Source organism: Centrocercus urophasianus, unplaced genomic scaffold (assembly GCF_019232065.1).
Source record: "Centrocercus urophasianus isolate 14NV4802_14NV808 unplaced genomic scaffold, USGS_Curo_1.0 seq_13, whole genome shotgun sequence".
Lineage (NCBI taxonomy): Eukaryota > Metazoa > Chordata > Aves > Galliformes > Phasianidae > Centrocercus > Centrocercus urophasianus.
The window spans coordinates 45,967,619-45,994,766 of NW_024884475.1; the positions used below are offsets into that span (position 1 = coordinate 45,967,619).

Consider the following 27,148-nt stretch of genomic DNA (forward strand, 5'->3'; position numbering starts at 1 on the left):
CAACACCATGGCAGATGGCCTAAGGTTTAGGATAGGGGGAAGCTGTCAGGGTTGTCTTCAGGGTGATAGACTCTAACTACAATGCTATTAAGTCCATATGTGGTAACACTGTTCTCCCGATGTGCTTCGACCAGGCACTGTCCTCGCCTCTGAGCAAATTAGGGAAGCTGGCTCAGCTGGTTGGGAAAGGCCTTGTGAGGCAGGGCAGTTTAGGTGGCACAATGTAATCTGGCATCCTCCCAGAAATACAAGTGTCACAGTCAAGAAAATCACTAATCCCAGAGGCCAGCTCTGACTGCTTTTGTGAAGCACCGTGAATCATGATCTTTAGGAAAATTAAATGGCTGCTGTCCAATTTAGCAGCTGGATTACATTAGTTCACATTCTTAAGGACAAAGGTTATAATAACAAGTCCTTGCGTTACTCAATTTACTCAATTAAGTAACATTGTTACCTTAATGGTTCTGTAACAGTTTGCTGGTGTTAGGAGTAATATAATTTGTTTCTTCTATGTAAAAAAATGAAAGACGGGCATCCATTATGAAGGCTGTGTAGTAGAAAATGGGGAGGAGAAACAAAATAGATATACTGTCACTGGGAGGTAAGGGCAGACTGTGCAGAGGGTGATGGGAGAGATGCAGTCTGAGTCAGAGTACTTAAGGGCCTTGAAAACACAAGTGAAAAGTTCAAACTTGGTACACCATGCAAAAGAAAACAGACCCCAAAAGAAAAGCTAGTCTTAATACGCACACATGCATACGCAACATATGTATGTTTATGGAGCTGAAGCTTAAGAATGATGAATTTTTCCCATCTACCCAACACTGCATCGTATTGTGCTTTCTGTTGGATAATGTTCATGAACCTCCAGTAAAATACCAAGGAGCAAGAAACTTGATTTCAGCTATTAGATTGCTAAGGTTTTTCTTGTTCGTAATGTACATTGATATATGTTACTTGGTGTTGATAGATTTGTTTTTAATCAGATACAACTTGTGTTATAGCAGGATCTGGTTTCCCAGCTGTACAAGAAGTTAAATAATTTTTAAAGCACAAGCTGCAGGTCTGACCATGTCTAGAAAGCTGTTATCTCCATACGTTCCCAGCGTTTAGTCACTGTGTTTTCCTTCGAGTCTCCCTGCTGGCTGAGGGGAGAGCACCGATGGGCCCACCAGCGGGGTGAGAAGAGGCTCTGTTTGTTTTCTCCGAGAGAGAGTTTGTTTTCCCCCGCCGCTCACGCAGCTCGGGCCAAGCAAAGCACTCACGGCCCGGAGACGTAAGCAGTCCTCCGCGAAGCTCGAGCTGTGCCGCGTCGCTCCCCGCGCTCCCGAGGCGGCTGCCGAGACCCTCCGGGGGAGCCGCTCTGCTCGCCCGCTCTCGAACCCGGGGTTCACGCAAGCACCCGGAGAAGGCGTGAGAGGGGCACGACCCGCTCCACCCCCGTTCCTCCCCCCCCCCGCCGCGGGCAGCTCTCGGCGCTGGGTCGGACGCGAGGGGCGCGAGGGGGAATGAGTCGCGGCTGCACCGGCTGGAGGAGGAGGAGGAGGAGGAAGAAGAGGGCAGGAGGGAGGGCAGGAGGGAGGGAGCGACGGAGGGAGGAAACTTGGGGCAGGTGACACCGCGCTCTGTTCCTCCGGCTAGGCGGGAGACGGCTCCTCTACGCCTCGCGGGCGGGCAGCGCCATGCACGTCAATGGCAAGGTGGCTCTGGTCACCGGCGGGGCTCAGGGCATCGGCCGAGCCTTCGTCCAGGCGCTGCTGGGCAAGGGAGCCAAGGTAAGCAAGCCCCGCGCCGCCGATTCCCTCTCTCCGGGAGCCGGCAGCCCCCATCTCGGCGCGGCCCCGCTCAGCCTCTTCGTTCCTCCCTCCGTTCCCGGGCAGGTAGCGCTCCTGGACCGCAACCCCGAGGCCGGGCAGCAGAGCAAGGCGGCCCTGGACGAACAGTTCGAAGCGCAGAGGACGGTGTTCATCCAGTGCGACGTTACGGATACGGAGCAACTGAAAGGTAAGGAGGAAACTGCCGGCCCGGCTCCGGCTCGACATGCAGCGACCTGACGGAGTCCGGGCTGCCGCTCCGATGTGTGCAATTCGGGGTTCTGGAGGGCAGCCTGTTCTCAGCCCGACCGTGGCTCAAAAAGGATTTGTTTCTGAACCTGCGGACGTGAAATATTATTACCAGCGCACGTGCATTTCACTGTGTTACTTGGCACATCGTAAAGAAAAGCCAAAGAAGTTATTTCCATTGAGTGTCGTGTGATATTTTTCCATGGAAGCCTCTGCAGAAGATACTTGTTATTTTATGAGTAATATATATGAGCTTTAAAGCACGGACATGCTTTTTATGAGGCTTCGGTACAGAATCCAAGCTGCATTCTCTCATCACAGGAGCAATAAATTCTGCTCCAGGTTGCAGTGATCTTTCCATATGGCATGCTTATGTCCAACATACGCTGCTGGAGCTGAAAGAAGAGTTGACAAAAGATAACGCAGCACTTCAGCCTGGTTTTTGATACAGATTGATAGAATTCTGCATGTGTCTTGCATATGCAGGTCATGGGAAGGAGCTTTTCTCCAGTATGATTGCCATTATTTATTGCCTGGATTTATGATCACCTTTTTTTTTTTTTTAATGTAGCGAATAAATCCTGCACCCTAGTGAGTTCTTAAAATAGCTTATAGTGTTGATGTACTCTACACAATATTTCATAACTACTGCATCACTTCATTGAAGTTCCATTCTTAAGAGAAACATTCACAGGTAATGAGTCAGTCAGATACAGAGTTTGACGTCACTTTTGTCAGTGTCCTTTCCAGGTTCATTTGTGTCATGTTGGATGCGTACCCTTTACTTCTGCTTTTACACACCGCACTGCTCTTGTTCTTGTCTCAACAGTGGAGGTGAAACACAATCATTCTTTTTACAAATACTGTAGCTTGTCCATAGCTCAGCAGTATTATTCTTAGCTCCCAGATAGTGTCATTATGCCTGATTTAAATGTTTTCCATTGGAGATGCTGGACAATAAATGTGGGAGATGCACTAACCAGCAAACATACTATTTATCAGCTAAGCTAATAACTGATTTTTTCTCCAAGTGAAAGGAGTAACTCAGGAGAAGAATAAGCCTCTTAGGAGTAGGAATAGCATGTGCTGCAGCACAGCTTTTACTTCAGCTTGCTTTCTCTTACCCTGATCCCATAGTTCCTCTACTTTTTTACACCAGGCTAGTGCACGGCCTGCAGGCAGAGCACTCGGAACTGGAAGGAGCAGGATGGCATAGAGAGGGAAATTCTGCAACCAAGTTAGCAGGAAAAGAGCAATCAGAATAGGAATGGAGGGATGGCAAGGATCAAGGGCAAGGAGTTGCTATGCTTCTCTAATGCAGCATTATTATCTTTGTGGGTTTCTTCACTTGCAATTGAAAACTGCTGCATAATAAGCCTAATTTCACTCAGAGTTTTAAGTACTTAGTGGATGTGTCATGTCCTATATCTGCTTTTTACATTCAATGTCACATTTTTAATAATTTTATTCCTACTTGAACTCTTACAAAATGAAGCAAATTACAAGACTAGAACAAGTATCTGTAGGTACATAATGCTCATGTGCAGGGAATCCATTACTTTGTCCGTATCCAAATCTTTCCTTGCTTTTTCCTGCGGTAGCTTTCTTACGTATATCTTCGCCTTCAGTTTAAAAAAATGACCATACATTTATTTTTGCTTACCGTGAAAATTTAGGAAGCTCATTTGTGGTTGGTGTTTAGACTTACTTTCCACTGTTTTTCTTACTTGTTAAAATTGATCCTCTCTTTCATTTTAATGATTAGCATTTTGTATGATCATTGGTTTTTCTTTTTTATGATTTAATAAGCTCTAAGCAACTACTCTGCAGTGTAAACACAAAGTTATTTTACATCCAAAAAGGGAAGAACAAGTTAGTTTACAGTGATCTTAGTGATCAACAAGGCAGAAAAGAGAGGTTTTAAAAGTATGAAAAACCATAGTACAGATTAAGAACACTGAAAAATCTGTACAGTAAGAGCAACTGGATGGATAAAACCTTTTCCAACAGCTGCCAAGCTCTTGTTCTGATGTCAAGATGATGACTGTGACAAACTTGCAGCAGCATTCAGATCTATTAAGAAAACACTGTCGGAGTACCAACCATATGGTAAAATCAAAACAAAATAAAAGTAACATTGTAAACTCTTGCAATTGTTGGAAAACAAAACGAAAACATAGAAATGTTTATTTCAAAGCTGCAGCTGTACCCTTGATTGATGCTAGTAGCCAAATATGAAAGACCAGAGAATTCAGTGTCATGGTATCAGCTTTTAGGAAAGTAGTTTCATTCATTAAGGCCTTTCAAGCATAATTTCAATATACCTGAAATAATCAAGATTTTCAGTCAGTCATTAACTGACGTTTTTTAAAAACAATATTTGAGGGAGTGGTATTTTGCATAATAATAAAAGATAAGTGATGTGTATCCATTTATGGAGGAAAGAACAACCTGTGAAGAAACTGTATAACTTCAGGTCTGCAGCCACGGAAAAACTTAGTTTGGAACAAACATTTGGAGGTCATCTCATCCAACTATGGTGTCAAAGCAGGGCCAGCCTAGATGAGTTTGCTCATCACTATGACATCATTGCCTTACACATCTTTTATCTTAGTTCAACACAGTGCCACTGTGGAAGTTTCCCTGTTCTTATTTTCAGCTTCCTTGGAAGACATGTCTTTATTTTTACCACTAGAACAAAGAATATGTGAATTTGACAGACAAGTCATTATTGTTACCCGATGCATAAAAAACTATTAATAAATTAAAAAAAAAAAAGTAAAATTAATCAAGAATACTTTGTACCTGAAAAATCTGTATTAGTTACATCACTGAATAAGAAGTGCATTCTTAAAATTAGTTAAATTCAGGCCAGTCAATAAAACCATTCTGAACAAATAAAGCCTTTATTTTATACTTAAAATATATGGGGACAGTTCTGGAATTTATTACATCAAAGTCATACAGGATCAAGCCATAAATGTTTATATAATTAGGTGCTATATATCCAACCTAATGCAAAATGTATGAGTGCTAAGAACTTTCATTTGCTCATGTTATCGGGCATTGTATAACTGAGTGAAAAGTGCTAAGAAATGTCACCTTTGGATTTTACTATAGGTGCTTTCAAAAAAGTAATTGAGCATTTTGGAAGGCTGGATATTGTGGTTAATAATGCTGGAGTGAACAATGAGAAGGACTGGGAAAGCACTATACAAATTAACTTGGTAAGCATTATCTCTTCTCACATACTCATGCTTCAGTAATTGACACTGAAATGCACTTAATCTGTACAAACCATGGAGAGTTATGCCATGTGACAAAACGTGGATTATTAGACTGGTAAGCACAGCTGTCCAAAATATTACCACCTAATTGCATATGTATAGACAATTAAATGTACGTGCAGTGGCTTCTTTACGTCATCTATCCAAGATGTATGGCACCGTGTGGAGTTATAGCAGACAACATTCTCCTTTCAAAGCCCAATGAAATCCCACGTAGGTGTAATAATGTGGCACCTAAGGCAATAGAGCTCCACCTACATGAGACCAGTCTGTTTATATGAATGCTTTAGAACATTTTAGCTACCTGAGAGATTCAGCTGACCTGTACTAGGGAATAAGTCTAATATATACTACAGGATAACTGTGATACTATAGGAAAACTCTTTCATCCAAGCTCCATGTTTTCTTCACCACTGAAGCAAGTATATAACCTGAGTTTTTAATATAGGCCATTTCAACATCGTGACTAATTGAAGCACATCACTTAAGAGCACTTGCTAAAACAGAGCACATTCAACAAGAGTAAAATTTATTTTCAGACTGTAACTAGTTCTTTGATATTATTTGGCTAACTCTACAAAGAAGCCTCATTCCTTTCACCAGGTGAAATCTATTTCTCAGTTGAAATTGTTTTGTTTTTTGTTTTGTTTTTTTAAATTTAGGCTACAGTTAAGAGACCTAAGCTCTATAGGAAAGGCCAACTTTCAAGGTTAACAACGTTGTGGTTGGCTTGTGTTCTACCATATATAATGTTCTGATTGGATGTTATCATTCTTATGAAAATGCTTACAAAGTGTTGTAGCCTTGATCTGCTCAGAAAAAAAAATTTGGTAGAGTGCAGCGTGGAACTTGAAACCAAATAGTCGTTTGGAATGTGTCAGCTGGACAGGAGAGCTCAGGATATGAAAGTGAAAAGCTTGTTTTTTTACAAAATTCTGTGGATAAAGGCATCTGAGTCACTGAATTTGAATGCCTCTCTGAAAAGAAACAACAACAAAATATACCTGGACATGTAACGCAAGCTGTATCTGAGATAAGATCTAGAAAATCAATTGAGAAATATGTATTTTAAAAAATGTTCTGATTTAATAATACTTTACCTTTTGTATTTGTCCAAGGTTATTGTTTATTCTTGGAATCACACATTAAGGTTTCCACAATAAGAGAAACATTGTTCATTTTCCTTTCTCATTCCTTTAGATCTTCCTTACGATTTAACAACACATGATTCTCCATCTTTCACTTCTGAAATATTCTGACAAATTAAAAAGTAGGATGTTTCACACTGTGAACTGACAAGAGTGTGACATCATCAGTTCCATGTATATGTCTTAGATTAATATAGGCTATAATTTACTGTAGGCAGCCATCCACTTGTCAAATGCGCATGCACAGGAAGTTAGTCATGACCAAAAACAATGAAGTCTGTGTGAGAAACTCATTTGTCAGTGGTTATTCACCTACAAATTTAGCTCAAAAAATGAAGGCACTTAGGGTCCGCAAATCTAGAATATAATTTAGTGCCTAAGTAAATATCTTCACTTACAGACGGATGTACAAACAATTTTATAATTGCAGAGTAGGAGGAAGGTTTACTTCATATATAACTTAAACATGATTATATAGGTTAATTCTCCATAAAGTTCTCCTTCGTAGTTGGAAGTTGAATAAATGCATCAACTCATGCAGGTGACTAAAATAAGCACATTTAAAATGATTAAGCTGAGTAAAAGCACAACCATGCACATTAAATTAAGGACAATTTAAGAATTACATATCCTCGTTTATCTTTTAATTGGAATATTCATTAACTGTCTAACCTTGAGCCAACAACATAGCTGATTTCCATAGGTCATTTCTAACTAGTTACAATAATTTCTGTAAACCAGGATATTCGTGCTTCATGCTTATTAAATATGAAAAACAGAACAGTAAAACTACTTCATGTAATATAGTATGTTGGTCAGTTCCATAAAACATGTTTTGCTTCTGTTAGAGAAAGGAAAAAAAATGTATGAAAAATGCAATTTAAAAACATGTCTATTTCCCCAGCATAGGATGTTTGATTATCCTTTGTGTTATCCCTAAGAATAGAAATAACTTCTACAGCCACATATTTTGATATACACAATGCAACAATTAAAATTAAAAAAAAAAAAGGGGGGGGAGGGGGTTGGGGGAGAAAAACCTCTACATGCCAACTTTGGTCTTCGTGACATTATTTATATATTTATACAACAAATATTCCCTGCCCCAGTTTAAAGTACGAAGTACAAAAGTAGAGCAGTACATAGGAAGATAAATCAGAACAAACACATATGGGGTGTGTTCTTTATGGCTAAAACAGTTCACAGAACCGGTTGGTCACCAGGAACATTTTTAAAGAGGTGCAAGGAAGTTCCCTGATAGCACTGCTTGAGAAAACATGAGGAACAGAAATGAAGAAGCAAATTTAAAGAATAGGACATACTACAGTAGGAAAAGGAGAGAATAAAAAACAGCTCTTGCTTGTATTCATTAAAGTTTCCTGTGAAGGAAACAAGGCAGCTTTATGGTGAGGAAAAAAAGGGTAACAACCACTAGAATGATTTATCTTGTGGTGCTTTTCACAATCCTGTTGCATTTTGTGCTAATTATCATCCATCTTTGTTTTTAGTATTTCTTTCAACACTTCTAATTAAGCATGCCAGCAGTATCATCCATGCCCCACAATAGAGCTTCAGGTCTGGAAGCACTGACTTGATCAAAATCAGCTTGACCCATTTTTTAAGCCACTGATACCTATACAAATGCATGGTCTTGTTAATATAGCATGCAGAAAGGAACCTGGCTACCATATAGGAATTTCATTTTAAGTGGGTACTACCTATGTAATTTCAACAGTCCATCACAAACAAAAACCACATACAGAAAGTCATGAGGATGTGTGACATGCGCATTTTTATGAAGAGTCCTACCTACAGCTATCTAGAACAACAAGAATAGTGTTTCTTGCAACCTGCTTCACAGAATTCATGCTTAAGGAATCCAAAACTTTTATAACCTTTCTTTTTTTCCTCTTAAAGACCTCAAAACAAAATTAAAAAAATTACATTTAAAAAAAAAAGGTTACATTTTTTAAGCTTTAGATGCGCATTAGTTAAACACAATTTGGTGTCCTTTTTTCTTGTCTTGTAGGCTTTCTGGAACTGGTAGTGGCTGGGATAGTGGGGACATGGTTTAGTGGGAAATAGTGACAGGTGGATGGTTAGATTGGATGATCATAGAGGTCTTTTTCCAACCTTGATAATTCTGTGATTCTATGATTCTAAGCTCCAAAGATTATATACATTTACTGATACATAAATTTGATCCAGAAAGGTCATTTGTGAGCCTTCTAAAATTACTAAATTATTCTCCTAGAAAAGCAAAAACTACTAATTAACGTGTAAGGGAATACGTTTTTAGTTTTATGCATTTCTAAAGTTAACTTGTTTACCTTGTTTCACAGGGAAATAATTATGAAGTGTTTTTATTTTGATTTGATTTTATTAATGCTTTATGTTTTTAAACAATGTTTTTAAACATAATGTTACTGCACTGTAGTTAAAAATTTCTGGGAATTGTTTTAGGGAATTCATTTTTTAAAGAGATTTGAAACATATCTTTTTTTCTAAAACTTAAAAAGAAACAAAATGAGTTTTTAGGCAGAAGTAGAAAAAATGGGAAAGTTGGCATTCTTTGTCATTTGAAATTCGGAAGAAATAGATTTTGAGATTCAATTATGCTCTTACTTAATCTCATCTGCATTTTATGCAGTATGCATATATATATCTACAAAATGTGTCCGCATAAATACCAAATGCCTTAAGACAGTTGTCAGAGATATGTGAGTAAAATATTCTCAAGGCAAACCAAATTTTTATTTCCTCCTATACTGTGGAAGTGTTGATAGAGAGGCAAACACCGCCTGTGAAGAGATTTATTCTCATCTAGAAGGGCTTTGAAGACAGTCACAGAAAGAGATGTAGGGAAATGGTGAAATGATAGCTAACTCTGAGAACATATATTCCTAAAGATTTGGGAAGCTGGTTTTCATTTGCTCTGATAAATGAACTAGTGAGATCCGTCTTGCTCTCTTTGTTTACTCCATTTGTATTGCTCATTCCCTGGGTCATAAGGAGGTAGTTGAGTATAAAAATTTCTTGTGCAAATGATGAAGTACATTAAGAGGAGCATGAATGTGTGGATAGCTTACATATAGCTTATGGTGTAATAAAATTTCTAGCAACTAGCAAATCATGCAAAATCAATTAATTCCCTCGTCAGTAAGGAACTATCCTTAATAGGATAAAAGGCCAATTATTTAAAAGGCCAATTAATGTGTCAACAACAAATTTAAAGCTAACTAGGCAGGCTTCATCTTATTTACTTCTGAGACAAAGATGTAATGATCATTGCAGGGCTGTTCCCTTGTGTAAATTAGATAAGGGCGTATCTCTTCTGGTCCATACACCTTGCTTTCCTTCCCCATTTTATCAGAAGAAATTACACGGGTTGAACTTCCACCTCAAAATAACAAACCAGGATACAGCTAGATTCAGCAGCTGGGTGTTACTGCCTGGGCTCACAGTACAGACTGGAAAGCAATTTCTTAACACTTCTTATGTAATTGCTCAGTGTGGAGCACAGAGCTGTCTGTAGAAGAGTAAACTGCAGTTAATTAGTGTATCAAGATTGCATTCTAAGAAATACACCAACTCTGTTGTTCAATGGCTTAGCTGCCTATTCCTTAAGTGTGTGATGTCAGAAATATGACTAAGTGCTTACAGAGAGATGTGGCTACCAAAAGGTGAGAAGTAGCTATTATCTTGAGATCAATGGCATGAGGATCAGCCCTCCCAATGCATAAAGAGAGCTGTAAGCATACTAAATTTTGATGTCTATATTAGGAAGCACATAGATAGACCTTAATTGTCCAGTAGGCCAATGAACTTCACAGCCTACCATTTTAATGTATGTTTACGGTAGCCAATGTTCAATTAAAATAAAGACCAATTTATTTGAACCACGCACCACCTGAATCCAGTTACTCAAAAAATAATAATATTCCTTTATTCCTGAGGAATTTAGGGGGCAAAAAAGTACAGAAGACATGGAGAAGACAGAAAGACAGAAGAAATGGAATTAGAGCTCTGCTGAAAACTAGGAGTCTTACTAGAATCAGAATTTCAAAATACTATTCCTTTAAGAACAACCATTAAAACCATACAGACATGTATGGGACATGCAGACTTGTAACGTACTGTAGATTTTGTAAGTTTTGTTTCAGATTTTGGCACTGATAGTGAAATTGCCAAACAATTTATTATATAAGTTGATGATTACTGATAAGATGCTTCCAATTGCAATTACAAACATTTTGAGTAATAGCACAATTATTTTTCAAAGACCAGACATTAGAATGTCTGGTCATATCTAATTCAAGTCTGAATTTTTTCAGAAGCTAACACTAGGAGATATTAAGATTTAACTGGGAAGAATCCTGAACTTTCTTCTGGCAGGTACAAAATAAAACTTTCTCCCTTAGGAGCATGTTCAGACCTGCAGTGCACCTTGTCTTCATTATTTGCTAGAGTAAATAATTGTATTTTGATAAGAATACAAACAGCAGTATCAATGAGGTCTGTTTTTTCAACAACTAGGAAGATAACCATTCCAATTATTTTCAGGTTTTAATGTTAGTTCTCAGTAGTCAGCATGAACATGAAACAACATGAACAGCCAACATGAAAAGTCATGGCAACCAGGAGAAGTCCCTGGTGATTGGAAAAAAGACAACACCACACTCATTTCTAAGAAGAATAAAAAGGATGATTCTGGGAACTACCATCCCATCAGTCTTACCTCTGTGCTGAGAGAGATTATGGAGCAGATCCTCCTAGAAGCTATGCAAATCCTGTTTGACCAACCAAATGGCCTTTTATGATGGTGTCACTGCATCAATGAAGAAGTGAAGAGCCACTGATGTCATCTATCTGGTCTTCAGTAAGACCTTTGACATGGTACCCCACAACATCCTTCTCTCCAAATTGGAAAAATTCGGATTTGATGGGTGGACTGATCAATGGATGAAGAACTGGCTGCAGGATTGAGTCCAGGAAGCGGTGCTCAGTTGTTCAATGTTTGGATCAGTGGTATCCCATGGGGATCAGTGCTGGGACTGGTACTCTTTAATATCCTCATCAATGACATTGTCAGTGAGGTCAACTGCATCCTCAGCAAGTTTGCTGATTACACCAGTCTGTGGGGTGCAGCCAACACACCAGAGGGATGGGATGCCATCCAGGGGGACCCAGACAGTCTTGAGCAGTGGACCCGCAGTTGAACCTCAAGAAGTTTAACAAATCCAAGTGCAAGATTTTGCACCTGTGTTATGGCAACCTTTACTACCAATAAAATCAGGGGGATGAAAGGATTGAGTGCAGCCCTGCCAAAAAAGATCTGTGTGTACTGCTGGATGGTAAGCTGGACGTGAGCCAGCAATGTGACCTCACAGTCCAGAAAGCCAATCATATCCTGGGATGCATTAAAAGAAGCATGGCCAGCAGGTCAAGGAAGGTGATCTTGCTCCTCTGCTCTTCATTGTGAGACTTCACCTGGAGTACTGCATCCAGATGTGGAGTCCTCAGTACATAAGAGATATGGACCTGATGGAGCGTATCCAGAGGAGGGCCACAAAAATTATCCAAGAGATGGAACACCTTTCCTACAAGGCTGAGAAACCTGGGGTTATTCAGCCTGGAGAAGAGGAAGCTTTGAGGTGACCTGAGAGCAGTCTTTCAGTATCTAAAAGGGATCTACAGGAAAGAAAGGGGCACACTCTTTAGCATGGTCTGTGGTGATAGTACAAGGGGAAATGGCTTCAAGCTTAAAGAGGGTAGATTTTGGTTGGACATAGAGAAAAAATCTTCTACAGTGAGGTGCTGAAGCACTGGAGCAGGTTGCCTAGCGATGCGTTTGATCCCTGAATGAGGCTGAATCAGGCCTTGGGCAACACCTGATCGAGCTGTGGATGTCCCTGTTCATTGCAGGGGAGTTGGACTAGATGACCTTTAAAGATCCCTTCCAACTCTAAGGATTCTATGATTCTAGTTACACAACCTGAAAAAAGAAAGAAAAAAAGGCAGATGGGAAACATTTTTCATCATATTCCAAGACCAGGAATGCATCATTCTTTGACTTACTTTTTATTGTGCATGACGCACTGAAGTGATAGTTTATAAGCTTTCTCTTGGAATGCAAACATCCAGGAAACTAGTGTCACATTCCATAAAAGAGGAAGCCTCAGACTGCAATTTGCACTTTTCCAAAGATGAGTTTCAAATCAACTCCCCAAAAATATATACACCTTTTTCTTTGAAAAACATCTTTCCCATCATAGTTCTTGGCTCCCAGATAGAAGAGCCAGCCTTGGTTTGTTGACCCACCTGGATCCATGGGCTTGGCTGGACAGTGACACTTAGATTCTAAGAATAAATTGCAAGCTCAAAAAACAGTGAGTTCAGCTACTGCTGTTCTACCTTTGAAAACTATTGAGATGACTTTCTTTTCTGGAGAGGGAAATGTTGGCAAGTGAATGGAAGATCTATCACATAACACCTTCATACCGAGTGCCATCTGATGAGTGTGCAGACAGCTAGGTTCTTCTCACTCTCTCTATTTTTTTTTCAGTTTATTCCCAGAATAATTATTTGTGTTACAAGACCAAACACCAGAAATAGCCATGATCATGCACATTTATAGAGCAGTTCCATGCAAGGATAACAGCAGTTATTAGGGTAATATCCAAATGAATGTCTGCATTAATTCAGAATACAACCTCTCACAATACCTATAAAAGAAGGCTTCCTCCAGCTCACCAAGAGATGCTGCTAATGGGGTACAGAGAAAAAAAGATCAGTAATATGATTTTGGTAGAAAAGTCAAGCCACTCACTATTCCCATTTACTTGTGGTTTGCCTAAGGACTCATCTTGCTCTTTTATCTGTTTGAATGAGAAGGCTGGAAGAATAGAAAAATCCTCAAGGAGCCACAAGCTACTTCCTTCTCCAACTGATTTATTTCTTCTCATCATCAAGTGGAATTCTCCTTTTCTGTTCAACAGGCTGAGCCACTGCTCCAGGGCATGATAGGGCCTGCACCTGCTTTCCAGAGACAGCATTAACTCTCGCTTTTCTAAAATGTCCTGTATACAGCTTATCTTATTATATATCTAGAGAGAGAGAGAGAGAGAGAGAAACACCAATAAATAAATCTAATTTTTCTGTTAAGCTGTTAATGACTTCGTTCTAAGAATAAATTTACCTTACAGCAATGCTACCAGGCATAAATAATCTTATTTTTCTATACATTCTTTGAAATTTAAATGTGACAATGAACATTAAACACTGCAAGACCACATTTATAGTGTCTGCTACTTTTCAGGGCATCAGATCTAATTTAGCGAGACACTGAAAACAGAACTTTGAAAAGCTTCTGTTAAAGTATTTAGAAAATAGCTTTTTCTTATATTAATCAAAATGTTACTAGTGATATGCTGAAAATACATTGATATTGAAAATATAAAATACTACATCTGTATGAATGAAGAAATGAAGAAAATTAAGAAAAAAAAGAGCTGATTCAATATCGATACTACAAAGCAAACTTTGTAATGAAGCTTCAAGTTTTTATATCTCTGTCACTGTGCAGTTCAGACTTGTGTTACTTGGATACAGAAAAAAAATAAAAAAAGGAAGACATTCAAATCTTCCAAATATGTTTCCTATTAAAATAAACAAGCACGTTTCTTGAAGACAGGACTTTTTCCCTTTACAATTAACCACTAACCGAAAGGTTTTAGTAATATAATTTGGGACATTCCTACCTCAGTGGTACAGAGTCCTTTAAACCTTCCCTGGCACATACGTGGACAGATGTGTAGGGCCACTTTATCTGTTGAACATCTTAGTTCTGGTCAAATAAATGGCACAGACAATAAGAAAATATGAATGGAGTTCTTGATTAAAAACAGAAAGAATATCTCTGGAAATATAAAAGTGATTCAGTTCTGAAACTGTAAGCCAAATACAAATTGATTATGCGGAGATCTAATGAACTTGCTAAATAAGTATGAAACTTATGAAGTTATTATCTTTCACTTAGAGCATCACCACAGCTTTCTATTAGTACTCCTCAAAATCTCTGGTAAAGCAACTTACTCTTTTACGGAGACTCATTTGCTTTAAATATCTTAAGTTTGGTGGGATGAATCCCAGCAGTAGGGTTCAAAACCAGGTCTTAGGTAATCAAGATATTAAGTCACAGCAAAACTTTTCCTTAAAGTTCTTTCTTTAAAAATGAAACAAATTTACATACTCCAGTTAAAATTACGCTAATACCTTCCTTCATATCTTGTAAAATGTTTTGTTGCTGTTGGTTTTTTCCCGTAGCTGTATTTGTCTGTTTGACCTAACCTTCTTTTGACAGGAAAGATAAAAATGCACTAATTTCAGCCAGAAAATACAAATTTTAGGACCAGAAATAGACTACATAAGTTAATTCTAAGAAGTGCAAGTTTCTCATGTCGTGAGTCAAACAAAGACATAAGTGTAACAACTTCAGATTCAGTCTGTACATTTTCTAAAATGAATAATAATTCATCTCAGTAAAAACACTGGGATTATGATCTGTTCATCCAATTCTTATATCCTCAGACAAAGCACGTATTTGGTCTATCGATTGTTTACATAGTATTCATTTTCTTTCCTTCACAGCACTTATTTTAGGCAGTATGTTTCAAATTATATCTTTATTAGAAAAATAATCAAGCTATTATTTTATCTACAGCAGTTTTGCTTTGGAAATTATTGAGCTGAATTACTGTGGAATGACTTCAGTGTTTATAATCTTCAAAGAATAAGTTAGATCACTAGTCAAGTAAAGCAAAATTACAGTTAAATATAAAAATTAAAGCAAAACTAATTTTTTAGGAGTAAAAAAGGAACATATTTTGAATATAATTGTACTTTTTCCCCTTTATGTTAGACATCTGTGATAAGAGGAACCTACCTTGGTCTAGAATATATGAGAAAAGGAAATGGAGGTGATGGAGGAGTAATCATTAATATCTCATCATTGGCAGGTGAGAATATTTTCTATGTAAACACTTTCTGTTCACTGGTTTGTATCTAAAAATCAATGGATTGTACTATTTGCTCTCACTTCTTTCTTTTTTACTATGGCTCTTCCCTGTTTATTCTCATTTTGAGCTAGTTTTCATCACAGTAACAGAAATGGTAGGACAAAACCTAACTTGCCTCATTTTATTCTACATTCTGAACACTATTTAATAACATTGCTAAGTTACAATGATACATACTCAAAGGTGGGAACCATAATCTAATTTATAGACCTAAGAGAGTGGTGGCCTTAGGTCCTGATTGTGGATGGGCATGACTGTTCTGAGGACATTAAATTAACGTATAAAATGGGTTTCTGCAAGGAGAAATCCAGTCCACCATATTGACAAAAATCACACAGAGGATCTGATTTCACTCATATACATACTTCATATGGGTGAGGGGCTCTTTAGCAGATGGTAAATTCATCTCCATTAGCTCAAACTGACCTCATATCAGGACAAAATTAACCTGAAGACAACTGCTATCGCAATAAAAGATTTCATCAACACAAGTAAAAGATTACACATTTCTAGAGAAGTGCTGATGCACGCAGAATGCTTAAGAAAGGGCAAACCTGGCAAGAAGTTTGATTCTGTTTTAAGAATTCTGAACTGATTAAAAAGATTTTGCTTTTATGATCTGACAGTTTGGCTTTCCTCAGTTTGTATCATTATAATTATTATAATTTTCATTTATTTAATTAACATTATGCTCTAACTATTGCATCCATCTATCAGAAACAGCCTCCTTTGCTCTGTTTGCTTTTACAAGTCTTCTACATAGCAACTTCTTCCTAGATCGTAAGGAAAGCCACATTGTAAAAGCTGACACACACTAACTTTTTATAGTTTATTTATTTTTTACTGTTTGTGCTTTGTGACTCTAATTCTCCTTTACAGTCTGAAGGTCTAAGTCCCTAAACTCACTCCATATACAAAAGGCAAGCTGCCATTGGCTTGTTTAACATTCCCTGCGTGTGTTTTATTTCTCGAAGCTAGCTTCTGTTAATGATTAAACTTTGGAGTGGTTTTAATTTTACCCTCTCCCCCCCCACCCCCAAAGCCAACTCCTCTATAAGATTGTATCAGCTGTGCTCTACAGACTGACAGCAAGTGTCTTGTTGAGCAGCAAAGAGAGTTATATGCAGTTCTTGTGTAACATTCAATAATGTTTGCTTCACGCATTAATTAGTTCTTAACCATGGGAATTCTGCCAATGATTGAACTAGAGATTGAATCAAACCTTACTGTTTTATGCTTCCAAAGAGCACCCACAGACGTACTTAAATGCATCCTATGAAATGGATGCCATAAGTGTTTGGCTGGGTGTAAGCATAGGGTCCACCATTTCTTTCCAGTACTGAATCGTCCTTTCTTTAGAGCATTCCTGCAAGACAGGGCTAAATGTGAGAGAGAAGGAAATACATAAGCTTGCATAAAAGAGAATGCCAGTTGGGGCAGGATTTTGAATACATGGTAATATACTTAATTTCAAATTTAAAAAGTAAACTTTTCTAAAACCCATTCAGTAGGAAACTACTTATGTTAATTTATTTTTTTTTTTATACAGACTATATAGAAGCAACCGGAATAGCACAAAACACTAAATTTAACTCCTGCAATTAATTACATGACTACATTTCACATTCTCTCTTTCATTTTTTGTGACTTATACATATACACTTGTAGTAAATAAAGAGGAAAACTGAATTTGTTTGTGTGAGCACTTGCTTCAAGAGCTTTCATTCTTTCATGAAGTTGTTCTGTAAAAACTGAATTTCTATTTGCCTGGATTCTACCATATTTAAAACAAATGAACAAAAGAAAAGTTCTTATAGAGATATATAGAAATAAAATAAAATATTTAGCTTAGAACATGCTAATTTATATTGCTCAGTGAGAATTTGTTTGATGTGTAGTCTATCTGGCATGTACAACTGCTGTATAATAATATCAACAGTTTGATTTAATTTCAAGCATTCAGGCTCCACATGCAGCCAGTTTCCCCTCTTATGTAAAGCTTCAGCCAAAGAAAATGTGTAAAGCATTTCTTCACAGCACAGCAGAGACTTCTTTAGGATCTGAGATATATATATATGTATATATATATGTATATATATATATATCACAAGAACAAAACTATATGGTTAATTTCATTTGAGTAAGGACAAGACTGTGTCACAGTAATGGAGAAGAGTAAAGGTGCAAACAGCTGCACAGTTGGGTACCCAGTTCAGCATCATAGAAGAGCTTTTGTTCCCTCTCTTATTTAAATTAAGAAGTTGCTGAGCAGAATCTATCAAGGCAAGATTAGAAAATTTAGAAACTATTCCTTCAAGACTTTGGTTCATTGTTATGAAGTTACCTAAAAATAATGCAGTTTACTATTTGCTCTGGTTTTGGCACAGATCACTGCGGACATAATGAGCATAATCTTTTATTCCTCCACACTCTTATGAATAGAATATTATGTAAACCCCTTAAAATCAATTCCCTCATCACTCCATAGGGCCATCATGCCTCTAGCTCATTTTTCTGCTTACATAACTGCTTCTTTTCAAGAAGCTTTGACCTTCAGAGAGTGTTGTGAGCATATCCCACACTGCAGACTTTTGCCCCAGGATGACAAAGGAGATTTCTGTGATGTGGTTTGAAAATACACTTAATTTAAATAAATATGGCTACATCCTGTGTTGTTATTTATTTGTAAGTATTCTATGTGTTACAATAAACTGTTATAATTCATAAAGCAAATCTAATAGAGAGAGGAAACAAATTACTTTGACAATATTTTCCAGTAGAGATGCACTCTTATGGCTTGCATTAAAATAGGTTCCATCAGTTACCCAAAACTTACACTTAAGGATCTTCACCTCTTTCATTAAAAAATAAAATAAAATTACAAATTTGGGATGGAACAGTATATTGAGGTTATAAAAACACAAAGTGAAAAAAATTTGAATAATTATTGGAAATAAGCTTAATCCCTGCATAATAATAGTGTAGAAGCACTGCTTTCTAATGAGCTCAAACCCTATGTGAGATGAACAGCCATGTTAGAAAGCAGACTTTGGTTTCTTATTCTCTACAGTATGCTCATACAAACACGAAGGACGCTTCTCAAAGAATTAGTGAAACAAAGATGTTGTCAAGCAGGAACAAAACTTGTCTTAAGCTGCCTAACAATGTGCACCCATGAACAAAATAGAGGGTAGAAAGGTCATCAAAAAGCTCATAAATCTTAGTCAAGGAAGGAGACTCACTCAAATCTCAAAGGACATTTCAGTGGAAAAGCATACCTGGGAAAAAAAAAAAAAATCCCTAATGCTGTATTCATTAAAGATTTTCACAAATGTAGAAAATAATTGTTTCAGCAAAGCTTAATGATAAATTAAAGCTTATTGATACAATTCCCCACATCCCATATGAATTTATCAAGATGTAGACCATGAAACTTAATTAAAACTATTGACCATGATAAACAAGCAGCTGTATTGAGAAGCCTGATATCTGAAATGAGTCCTGACACCTTACCAAGGAGAGGACTACCATATAACCAAAGGCACAAGCTGGCTGTCATCCTGCTGAGAAAAAAGAAAAGGGAAAATGAGCACAGGATTATTGCTGGTCTACTCAAAATGTTTATGGTAATCAAAAAAGCACCTTCAGTCATCATGAAATCATGTCAAGTTCACCATCTAGTTCTTGATTGAGATCCTTTGAGGAGGAAGTAAGTTTCCTGTCCCCTTTCATTGTAACAGTTGTGTGCCATGACAAAACCCAGAGAGAGGAAGCTCTAGGTATAAGTTGCCTCCCCCTGTCCCAGCACACACTGCTTCCATCATCATCCATTTGAACATTCTCCCCACACAAAATTTTTTTGCAGATAATATTCCCCAGCCTCTTTCAGTGATGCTGTTTCACTTTGCATTAGATAATTAAATATCTACAGAAGCAGCAAATAGAATCCAAATGTTCTAACAAATGAACGCCCACTAGGAAAACACACTCATGAACTGCTAAATACTCAGGCAGAACAGAATCAATGTCACAGAGCAGTTCCCAAAATATTTTCCAGCAAAGCCCTAGGATACACTGTGAACAGATACAGCTTCGTATCTCCATGGGGCTGGGGAAATCAGACACTGTGGTACAAGGTGCAGAAGTCAGGAACAAAAGCAAGACAGGAGTGCTGTTGTGAAGGTTTCGAGGACTAGCTTTTCACTGTTACTTATTACTGCTTTGGCTGAAAGTGAGTTGATTTCTTTGTGGTTCTCCATGTTAGCAAAAAAAAATTTCAGTTATTCAGAATGGCTTTAATGTTTTGATTTAACCAAAAAGATGAGTTACTTGTTCTGCTCTTCCTGCCAAGTTATTCCTGCTCTCTTATGACATTTAAGTAAGTCTTTGAACCTTCTTCAACTTCATTACAGTGAACTGTACCCTTCCTTTGTTTATTTCTGGATTTTCCCTTCCTTTTCAAGTAAAGTAACTTGTCTTACTATATTTACTTGTGTTAAAAAAAAAAAAAAAGCACCAACAAAATCTTTGAATTCTTCCTTTCTATTTCCAAGTACATTTTGTCTGAATCATGTCCATCACCTGTAGCTTCATTAGGATTGTTTTCATCTTTAAAATACATAAAACCTCTAAATGGCTAAAATAATCATGATGATACCATAGTATTTCTAATGAGACAGTATTCCGGTGTTTCCAATTATCACCAGAATACTGACGATGGATGACAATCAGAAGTCACCAGAAAGGAATACTGTAATCACAATCCATAGGAAACACATTTTTCAAAAATAGATTCTCAATCAAAAGTATAATGAATCAATTCAAGCTAAGGACACAACAAGGTTAAGTTGTTCATTTCCCATCACTGAACAGTGCTGCTTTCACTGGCTAAGCAAAGTGGCATTTAAACTAAGACAAAACCTTGAATCTTGTCATGTTACGTTTAAAGTTTTCGTAGTAAACATCCACTGAGATGAGAAACACTCTTTTTGATTTTATCATTTAAAGATGTGAAAGAAATTATTTCTGTTGAATTAAAGTATCAAGGCATCAAAATCAGACTTTACAATACTGTATTAAGGAGCACAGACAAATGTCATCCTTTAACTACGGAACAGGTGAGGTTTTGCTTGCTTTTCACAGGAACTTCACATTCAAGTGGAACCAAAGCATCCATGTGGTCCAGTTCAGGTGTTACTGCACAGCAGATATTATTGGCTTAATGTTTAAAAATACACATATATACACGCATGATCTATCTCTTCTTTATCAGCTTTTTGCCATCAAACTCAGTGTTACTAGAATTAACTTCTTAATTTTTCTACCAAAGTCTCTGCTCTTCTTATTTTACTGTAAATAATGATTATATGCTCTTTCACTCCCACCACAAATGTTCACTATTATGGCAGTCATATTTCATTTTGCTTCTCCTTTTCCTTACAAAACACATCAATGTTATTGCCAAGTATTGTTCACTCTTTTTTCTGTCCCCTGCTAAATATCATGCTGGGTTTTTATTTCTGAATAGGGGCCACTGTAGGAGGTACCATACAGTGAAACTCATTTCATACAGTTTAACTTAGTGTAGAAAATGCTTTGAGAATATCTCCTATCCACATCTCTGCCTTTGTTTCTTTCTGCTCAATAAGGATTTCATCTTATTATTTTCTCAGTGTTTAATCACTCATCTCCATACACTCTGGTACATACAGAGCAGGTCCTGCATTCATTTCTTAGTATTTTTTCCATTTGCTTATTGCAAATTGACTTCCCTATTCCATGCAAGTCTTTTCTTAAAAACCTATGAAATATTATTGGAGCAGCACTGTAGGTAAAATAAATTTTACAGTGCCTCACGTTAAGTCTGAGTTATTCTATTATACTTGCTTCTTTGAGAAAAACCCACTATGCAATGTAATTTACTCTCTGTTGTAATTCAAAAGACATTATCAAATAAGCAACAACATTATTTCATGGGCAGTTGAGCAGCACATTCATTTCTATCTCTCACTAGCATGCAGGGGAAAATTTTTCTCAGGTTTTTTTTTGATGTTTTTTGTTTGTTTTTAGTATCTGAGAGAAATAACTGAAGGGAGGGATGTAAGTCAGACATTTTATTTATTTGTTTAGTGGAGTATTACTAGCATAATACTAACTCAGTTACAGTAGCCAAAATTGACTTTGCTATTTCTCTCATCTTGACCCACATTCCTTCCTTAAAATCACTGCAAATGAACGCAGGTGTCCAGTTTGTGTATCAGCAGTTAAGGTTTCAGTAACGAAAGTATCTAAAAGACTTTACATATATCAAGATTCATTTAAAAAGGCTGTAAAATTCTTTTTCTTGAGTGTTTCCTTTCTGTGTTCTTTCTTAGGTCTTGTCCTTTATTTTTGTCTTACTTCAAAGACAGTACTTTAATCTTAAAATTATACTTTTTTTTTTTTCATTATTCCACCCTTGACTACCTGTGTTTTCATCTATTTCATCCATTTTTCCCCACTTCACTTAGATTAAAAAATAGAATTTGCAGATTTTTGATGAACTATTTTGTTGCATTTCTATGAATTTTATGAAAATTGATCACGTTTTTTTACATTATTAACGTACATTTGTGTTTAAGGTCATCATAAGTAGGGATACCCAACATCCTTATTCAGATAACTTTTTATTTTAAAGGACTCATGCCTGCTGCATTCCAACCTGTGTACTGTGCTACAAAGCATGGTGTAATTGGATTTACACGCTCAATAGCAGTAAGTATATGTTTTTGAAAACAGTATCAGCATCTCCTAGGGAACACCCTGTTTCTCATGCTCCCTCCTCTTTTGTCACACAACTGGAACAAACTGTCTTAAAGCAAATGAAGAATCCAAATTGCTAGAGGGTCCTTTCTTTCACAAAGGGTATCTGAAGATGGAATAAGTAAATTGTTTATGATAAGTTTGAGTTTTAGAAAGGTTTACTGAGCAAAGGAGAAAGAAACTGTAAAATAGTTTAAGGACAGATGGAAGAGACCAGAAGTCATAAAGTCATAACTCCATCTCAATCATTTAACATTTTGCTTTTCTTATTTTTAAGTCAAACTGAGAACGTTGTAATTATAAATAGGTGCTAAAGTGTGGAAAAAGTGACTGGAACACAAATTTGTTGATCGTTATTTATTCTTGCCAACTCTTAACACACTAAAATGTAAAAACACATTCAGGATGGGACATGTTAGGTGTTATATGAGCACATAGTAAATCTTACTCTGACTACAAAATTTTCCAGTTAAGTTTAACAAGCTACGTGAGAGAATAAATTGGAGAGAGTGAAGTATGATTACACTTTCATGGGTTAAGCTTAGAGAAGATAGCCCACTTATAAAAGGCTTCCACCCTAATTTCCAGAACAAAGAACCTAAAAGAATCATTTGCATGGTTGTCTAGATTTTACTCCCCTACTCCCCACACAAATCACTCCTTTTTAATATTAAGCTGAACAGATAAGTATGGTTAAATGTTGCATATCACATAATAGCCACAGCACAATCCTGAAACCTGGTTTTCCAGTTTCACTTTCTTATGAGAGAGTAATTAAACACCATCATGTAAGTTCAAAAATAAAGGGGTTTGCAGAAAATCAGAGCAAATGCCATCTCTATGCTGAACATGAGAAAGTCGAGGAGAAAAAGAAAAATCAGCACAGAATCACTGTACTTACCAGGGAATTAGTACAGCCTAGCATCGTGGAAGCAAGATGCAAACTATATAGGACTTTCTTTCCTTTTTCAGACCGAAAATGCAGGCTACCTTATCATGAAAATGAGATAGGATTCACGTAATGTCAGGCAGGGTTTCTGTTAAATGTTATTTTACTTAGCTACACAATACTCTTTTTAAAAAATGTTGATGTTGAATTCCTTACTCTATGTTGAACTCCTAACTCTATCTCTTTTCTAGTTAGCTGCTAACATGGAAAACTATGGTGTGAGACTCAACACAATTTGTCCAGGATTTGTCAACACACCAATTCTTCAATCAATAGATAAAGAAGAGAATATGGGACAATATTATTCATATAAGGATGAGATAAAAAATATGATGCAGTTCTACGGTGTGATGGAGTAAGTCAAATCAGATACACTGCTTTTTGACCTTTGTAAATAAAGAACAAGTTTGCATTTTCAATTAATTCTCAGCAGGCAAAATTAAAAGAATGAAAGGGAAACGCTGCCTCAGACCAAATTCTGTTAATTGTATTCTATAAATAAATGAGTAATGGCAGATACTTAAGCCTATTTCAGGAGCATCGTCTGCATGGTGATGCTTCCTCCTTATGCATTCCCAGTTCCAGCGAAGTGCAAATCAAATTCCTGACTTAAAGATGGTGTATTAGTTCTGAATAGTCCTTAGTGGATCGTTCCATAAATTTGCTAAATTAAAATCTTTATGAGATACAGAGAATATAATTTTTATTTGGTTTCTACAAAATATGGACATGAGACAAACAGAAATTAGACCAAGTACTGGATCAAATTCATAAATGTACAGTAACGACTATGTGCATCAGATTAAAGTTAGCTAGTCCATCAGGGAATTGCAAAGAAAGGCCAAAAGCCTTTCTAAAAATAAGAACAAGTAAAGCCTGAAATGACATCTTAATACTTCCTCAGTTTCTTAACAATTAGCTGTCAGCTCCTTCTACACAAAAGAAACCTGTGCTGTTTTGCCCAATATTTTTCATATTTAAAATATCTATTTCATCTACTGAACATATCCAACTGATATGGCAAAGTTCTCCATGCACTAGCTTGTACCAGTCCTACTACAAATAAAACTAAATAAATAAGCAGCAAAGTGCTGCAGAGGGTCTTGTAAGGGCTACTTCTGTCCATTGCCCCTGCAACAGAGAAAATCAATAGGAAGCCCAGAAGTATGTGGATTACAACAGGAATTTAGCAGTACCTGCAGCAAACACTAATGATTTGCAAAGTTGCAGCTTTATGTTCCATCTTCTGATTGAGGAGATTGGATTTCTCTCCTAATACAATAATACCACCTTTACTTTTCTGAAAATAAATATATTCATATATCAGGCTAAGTTTCAGAGTATATAGACTTACTTTGTGTTTTTGTAATTATGCTTTTCACAGTCTATTATTATTATCACAGTCTATTACATCATTATTATTGAATAATAGCCTCTTTTTTTTTTTTTTAGCCCATCAATAATTGCTGAAGGACTGATAACAATAATTGAAGATGATACTCTGAATGGAGAAGTTATGAAGATTACAGCATCCCAAGGGATTCATTTTCAAGAATACAGCCAAACACCTTTTACGTCAAAGAGATAGATCAAATTGTTTAGCTCTAATTAACTTTTGATTTTCAAAATATAAAAAAATGTTGGATAAACTTTTGGAAAAAAAGTTAATGATGTATCTAAATCAGTGACAGTATTCCAACATTCACACCCTAATTGCAGAGATGGAGAAAAAAATCCAATATGGGGAAAATGTTATCAACTTTTGATTCCATATACACTAAAATATTTTATTCAGTAGAATATACACACTGCTATGAAGATTTCTGATTGTATAGAAAAAAGGGCCAGTTTTTTCCTTCTTGTAGTTCTGTGCAGTTATCCATTCTATGTACTCCATGCATATTTTGGTGGACCTGACTTAGTACAATTCTTTTCATAGAAGTAAATGTATTGTTATTTACATTTTGAATTCTCCAAACCAAGAATTCAGTTCAGGATAAAACTTTAAAAATTAAGAATTTACTTTTTCATGTATGTACACACAAAAACAGAATAAGAGGCAAAATACTTTTTCCTCATTTAAACATGCAACTGAATATGTAGCATATCATACACAGAAGAACAGATTTTTTTCCTCTTGGATTACACCTATTTATAAATTACTTCTATTCTAAAATATTTGTTTTCTTTTTTATATATAAATATATATAGATATGTATTTTCAGTCTTTGTATATACAAGGATCACTACTTTGGCATTGATTGAAATGTCTGTTTACTCATTAAATCTCATTTTCTGAATCTTTAAATCTAATTTCCTGCCTTAACTGATTAAAACCTGAATTAAATCCTGAGCAACCTGCTTGTTTCATATTTGTGCATATCCATTTCGCTATCATAACACTTATTTTTAGATGGAACGTATCAAACAAAGGCAACAGAACTGAACTGATGAGTTTCCTACTTCTTGTGCTCCCCTAGACTTTCTGAATCAATCCCCAAACATAAATATGAAATAAGCCTTGGTATTCCATGGGCTACATACCTGAGTAAAATACATTTTAATACAGTAATTTTTTTAGACTTATAGCATAAGAAGAGGTAATAATCCCTATGAAAGCTGGAAAAAGTTAATAGTCACCTTCCTAGGGAATACTGACTTTAATTTCACTGATTTAAGCATTGCTTTTTTTTTCTTTTTTTTTTCCAGGATTGTAACTAAGAACGGAAACACTAATATTTATCTTCTGTGGAAGTCATCAAGTAATAAGGCTGTGGGGAGAAGAAAAGAAGCAGATACACATACCTTGAATTACTCACCATTCTTCCTTTGCATCTATTTTAGGCTATGATAACACAGATATTTTTAAAGCCTATTTTGAACAAACACATGATGCTAGCCATGCCATCAGCATCCCTTAAGGCATCTGTTGATCCCTCTGGACTAGCATCTACTACCTAACTTGGTTATATTAATTTCTACATTTATTTCATTAATATCAGAACACAATATAAAAGATCTGAATATTTCCTACAGAGTAGCACTAAAGACTTGATGTAAGAAGCTAGTAAGCTTTATTACCCAGGTCTTAACACTGATAATTGCCTACCCCTGTTTCTCTCCATGTTAAACCATAATACAGTGCAGCTTATAAAAAAAGAAACGTAAAACAATAATGATAGCATATGTAAAACCATGCACCTAGCAAACAGTACACTAAATTAGATAGTAACTCAGCAGTTGCCGTTAATAACATACTTCAAATACTGCTGAGAATATTGTATATTATCAGCACATGTACTGCTGGCATACTGATGCTTGGCTGCTTTTGTTCATTTTTACTCCTTGCTGCCCCAAAAGAAATACCTGTTAAACTTGAAGGATTGAGTTTTGTAGGGGATGAAAGAAAAACAGATCGTTGAAGGGTGTAAATAATAAAAGGTCAAAATTTTGATGCATACTCCCTGGGGAAAGAAATAAAGAGAGGAAAGAAATTTAAAGTTAATTAGAACCATCACTTCATACGTTGCAAAATCAGCTTCCTGTACAAAATTCTAAATCTGTGAACAGATAAGATTCTAAGAATCGATTCAATTTACATGGGTATCACATAATAACCCAAGACAAAATTAGATTAATAAAACATACGGTTAGACTCCAGGACACCTGGAAAACTGAAACTATATTTAGGAGGAAAAAAAAAAACGAAAAAAAAAAAAAAAAAAAACCAACAAAGCCTTATCTTTCTTTTATGTATAGATCATTTATTTGGATTATTTTTGTAACTTAGAGACAGAAGTTTTCAAAACACAGCCATATAGAA

General features: G+C 36.5%; 1 protein-coding gene across 4 annotated transcripts; it reads left to right on the forward strand.

Moving 5' to 3' along the window:
• Positions 1-1,632: 1,632 nt before the first annotated feature.
• On the forward strand, positions 1,633-25,684 carry HPGD (15-hydroxyprostaglandin dehydrogenase). Of its 4 annotated transcripts, XM_042811485.1 has the most exons (7): positions 1,656-1,775; positions 1,881-2,004; positions 5,184-5,290; positions 15,419-15,515; positions 22,252-22,328; positions 23,517-23,680; positions 24,778-25,684. In XM_042811485.1, the coding sequence occupies exons 1-7, from the start codon at positions 1,683-1,685 to the stop codon at positions 24,911-24,913; spliced, it is 798 nt and encodes a 265-aa protein (XP_042667419.1). In that variant the 5' UTR covers positions 1,656-1,682; the 3' UTR covers positions 24,914-25,684. The 4 variants fall into 4 exon arrangements, with proteins under 4 accessions (XP_042667420.1, XP_042667422.1, XP_042667419.1 ...); XM_042811486.1 differs by lacking the exons at positions 22,252-22,328; positions 23,517-23,680; positions 24,778-25,684 and adding an exon at positions 17,125-17,264 and having other exon boundaries at positions 1,633-1,775; XM_042811488.1 differs by lacking the exons at positions 22,252-22,328; positions 24,778-25,684 and having other exon boundaries at positions 1,636-1,775; positions 23,517-23,609.
• The last annotated feature ends 1,464 nt before the right edge of the window (positions 25,685-27,148 follow it).

Coding starts and splice junctions, on each gene's coding strand:
- HPGD (XM_042811485.1), top strand. CDS start 1,683: ATGCACGTCAATGGCAAGGTGGCTCTGGTCACCGGCGGGGCTCAGGGC. Junction 1,776..1,880: donor TGCTGGGCAAGGGAGCCAAG/GTAAGCAAGCCC, acceptor GTTCCCGGGCAG/GTAGCGCTCCTGGACCGCAA. Junction 2,005..5,183: donor GGATACGGAGCAACTGAAAG/GTAAGGAGGAAA, acceptor ATTTTACTATAG/GTGCTTTCAAAAAAGTAATT.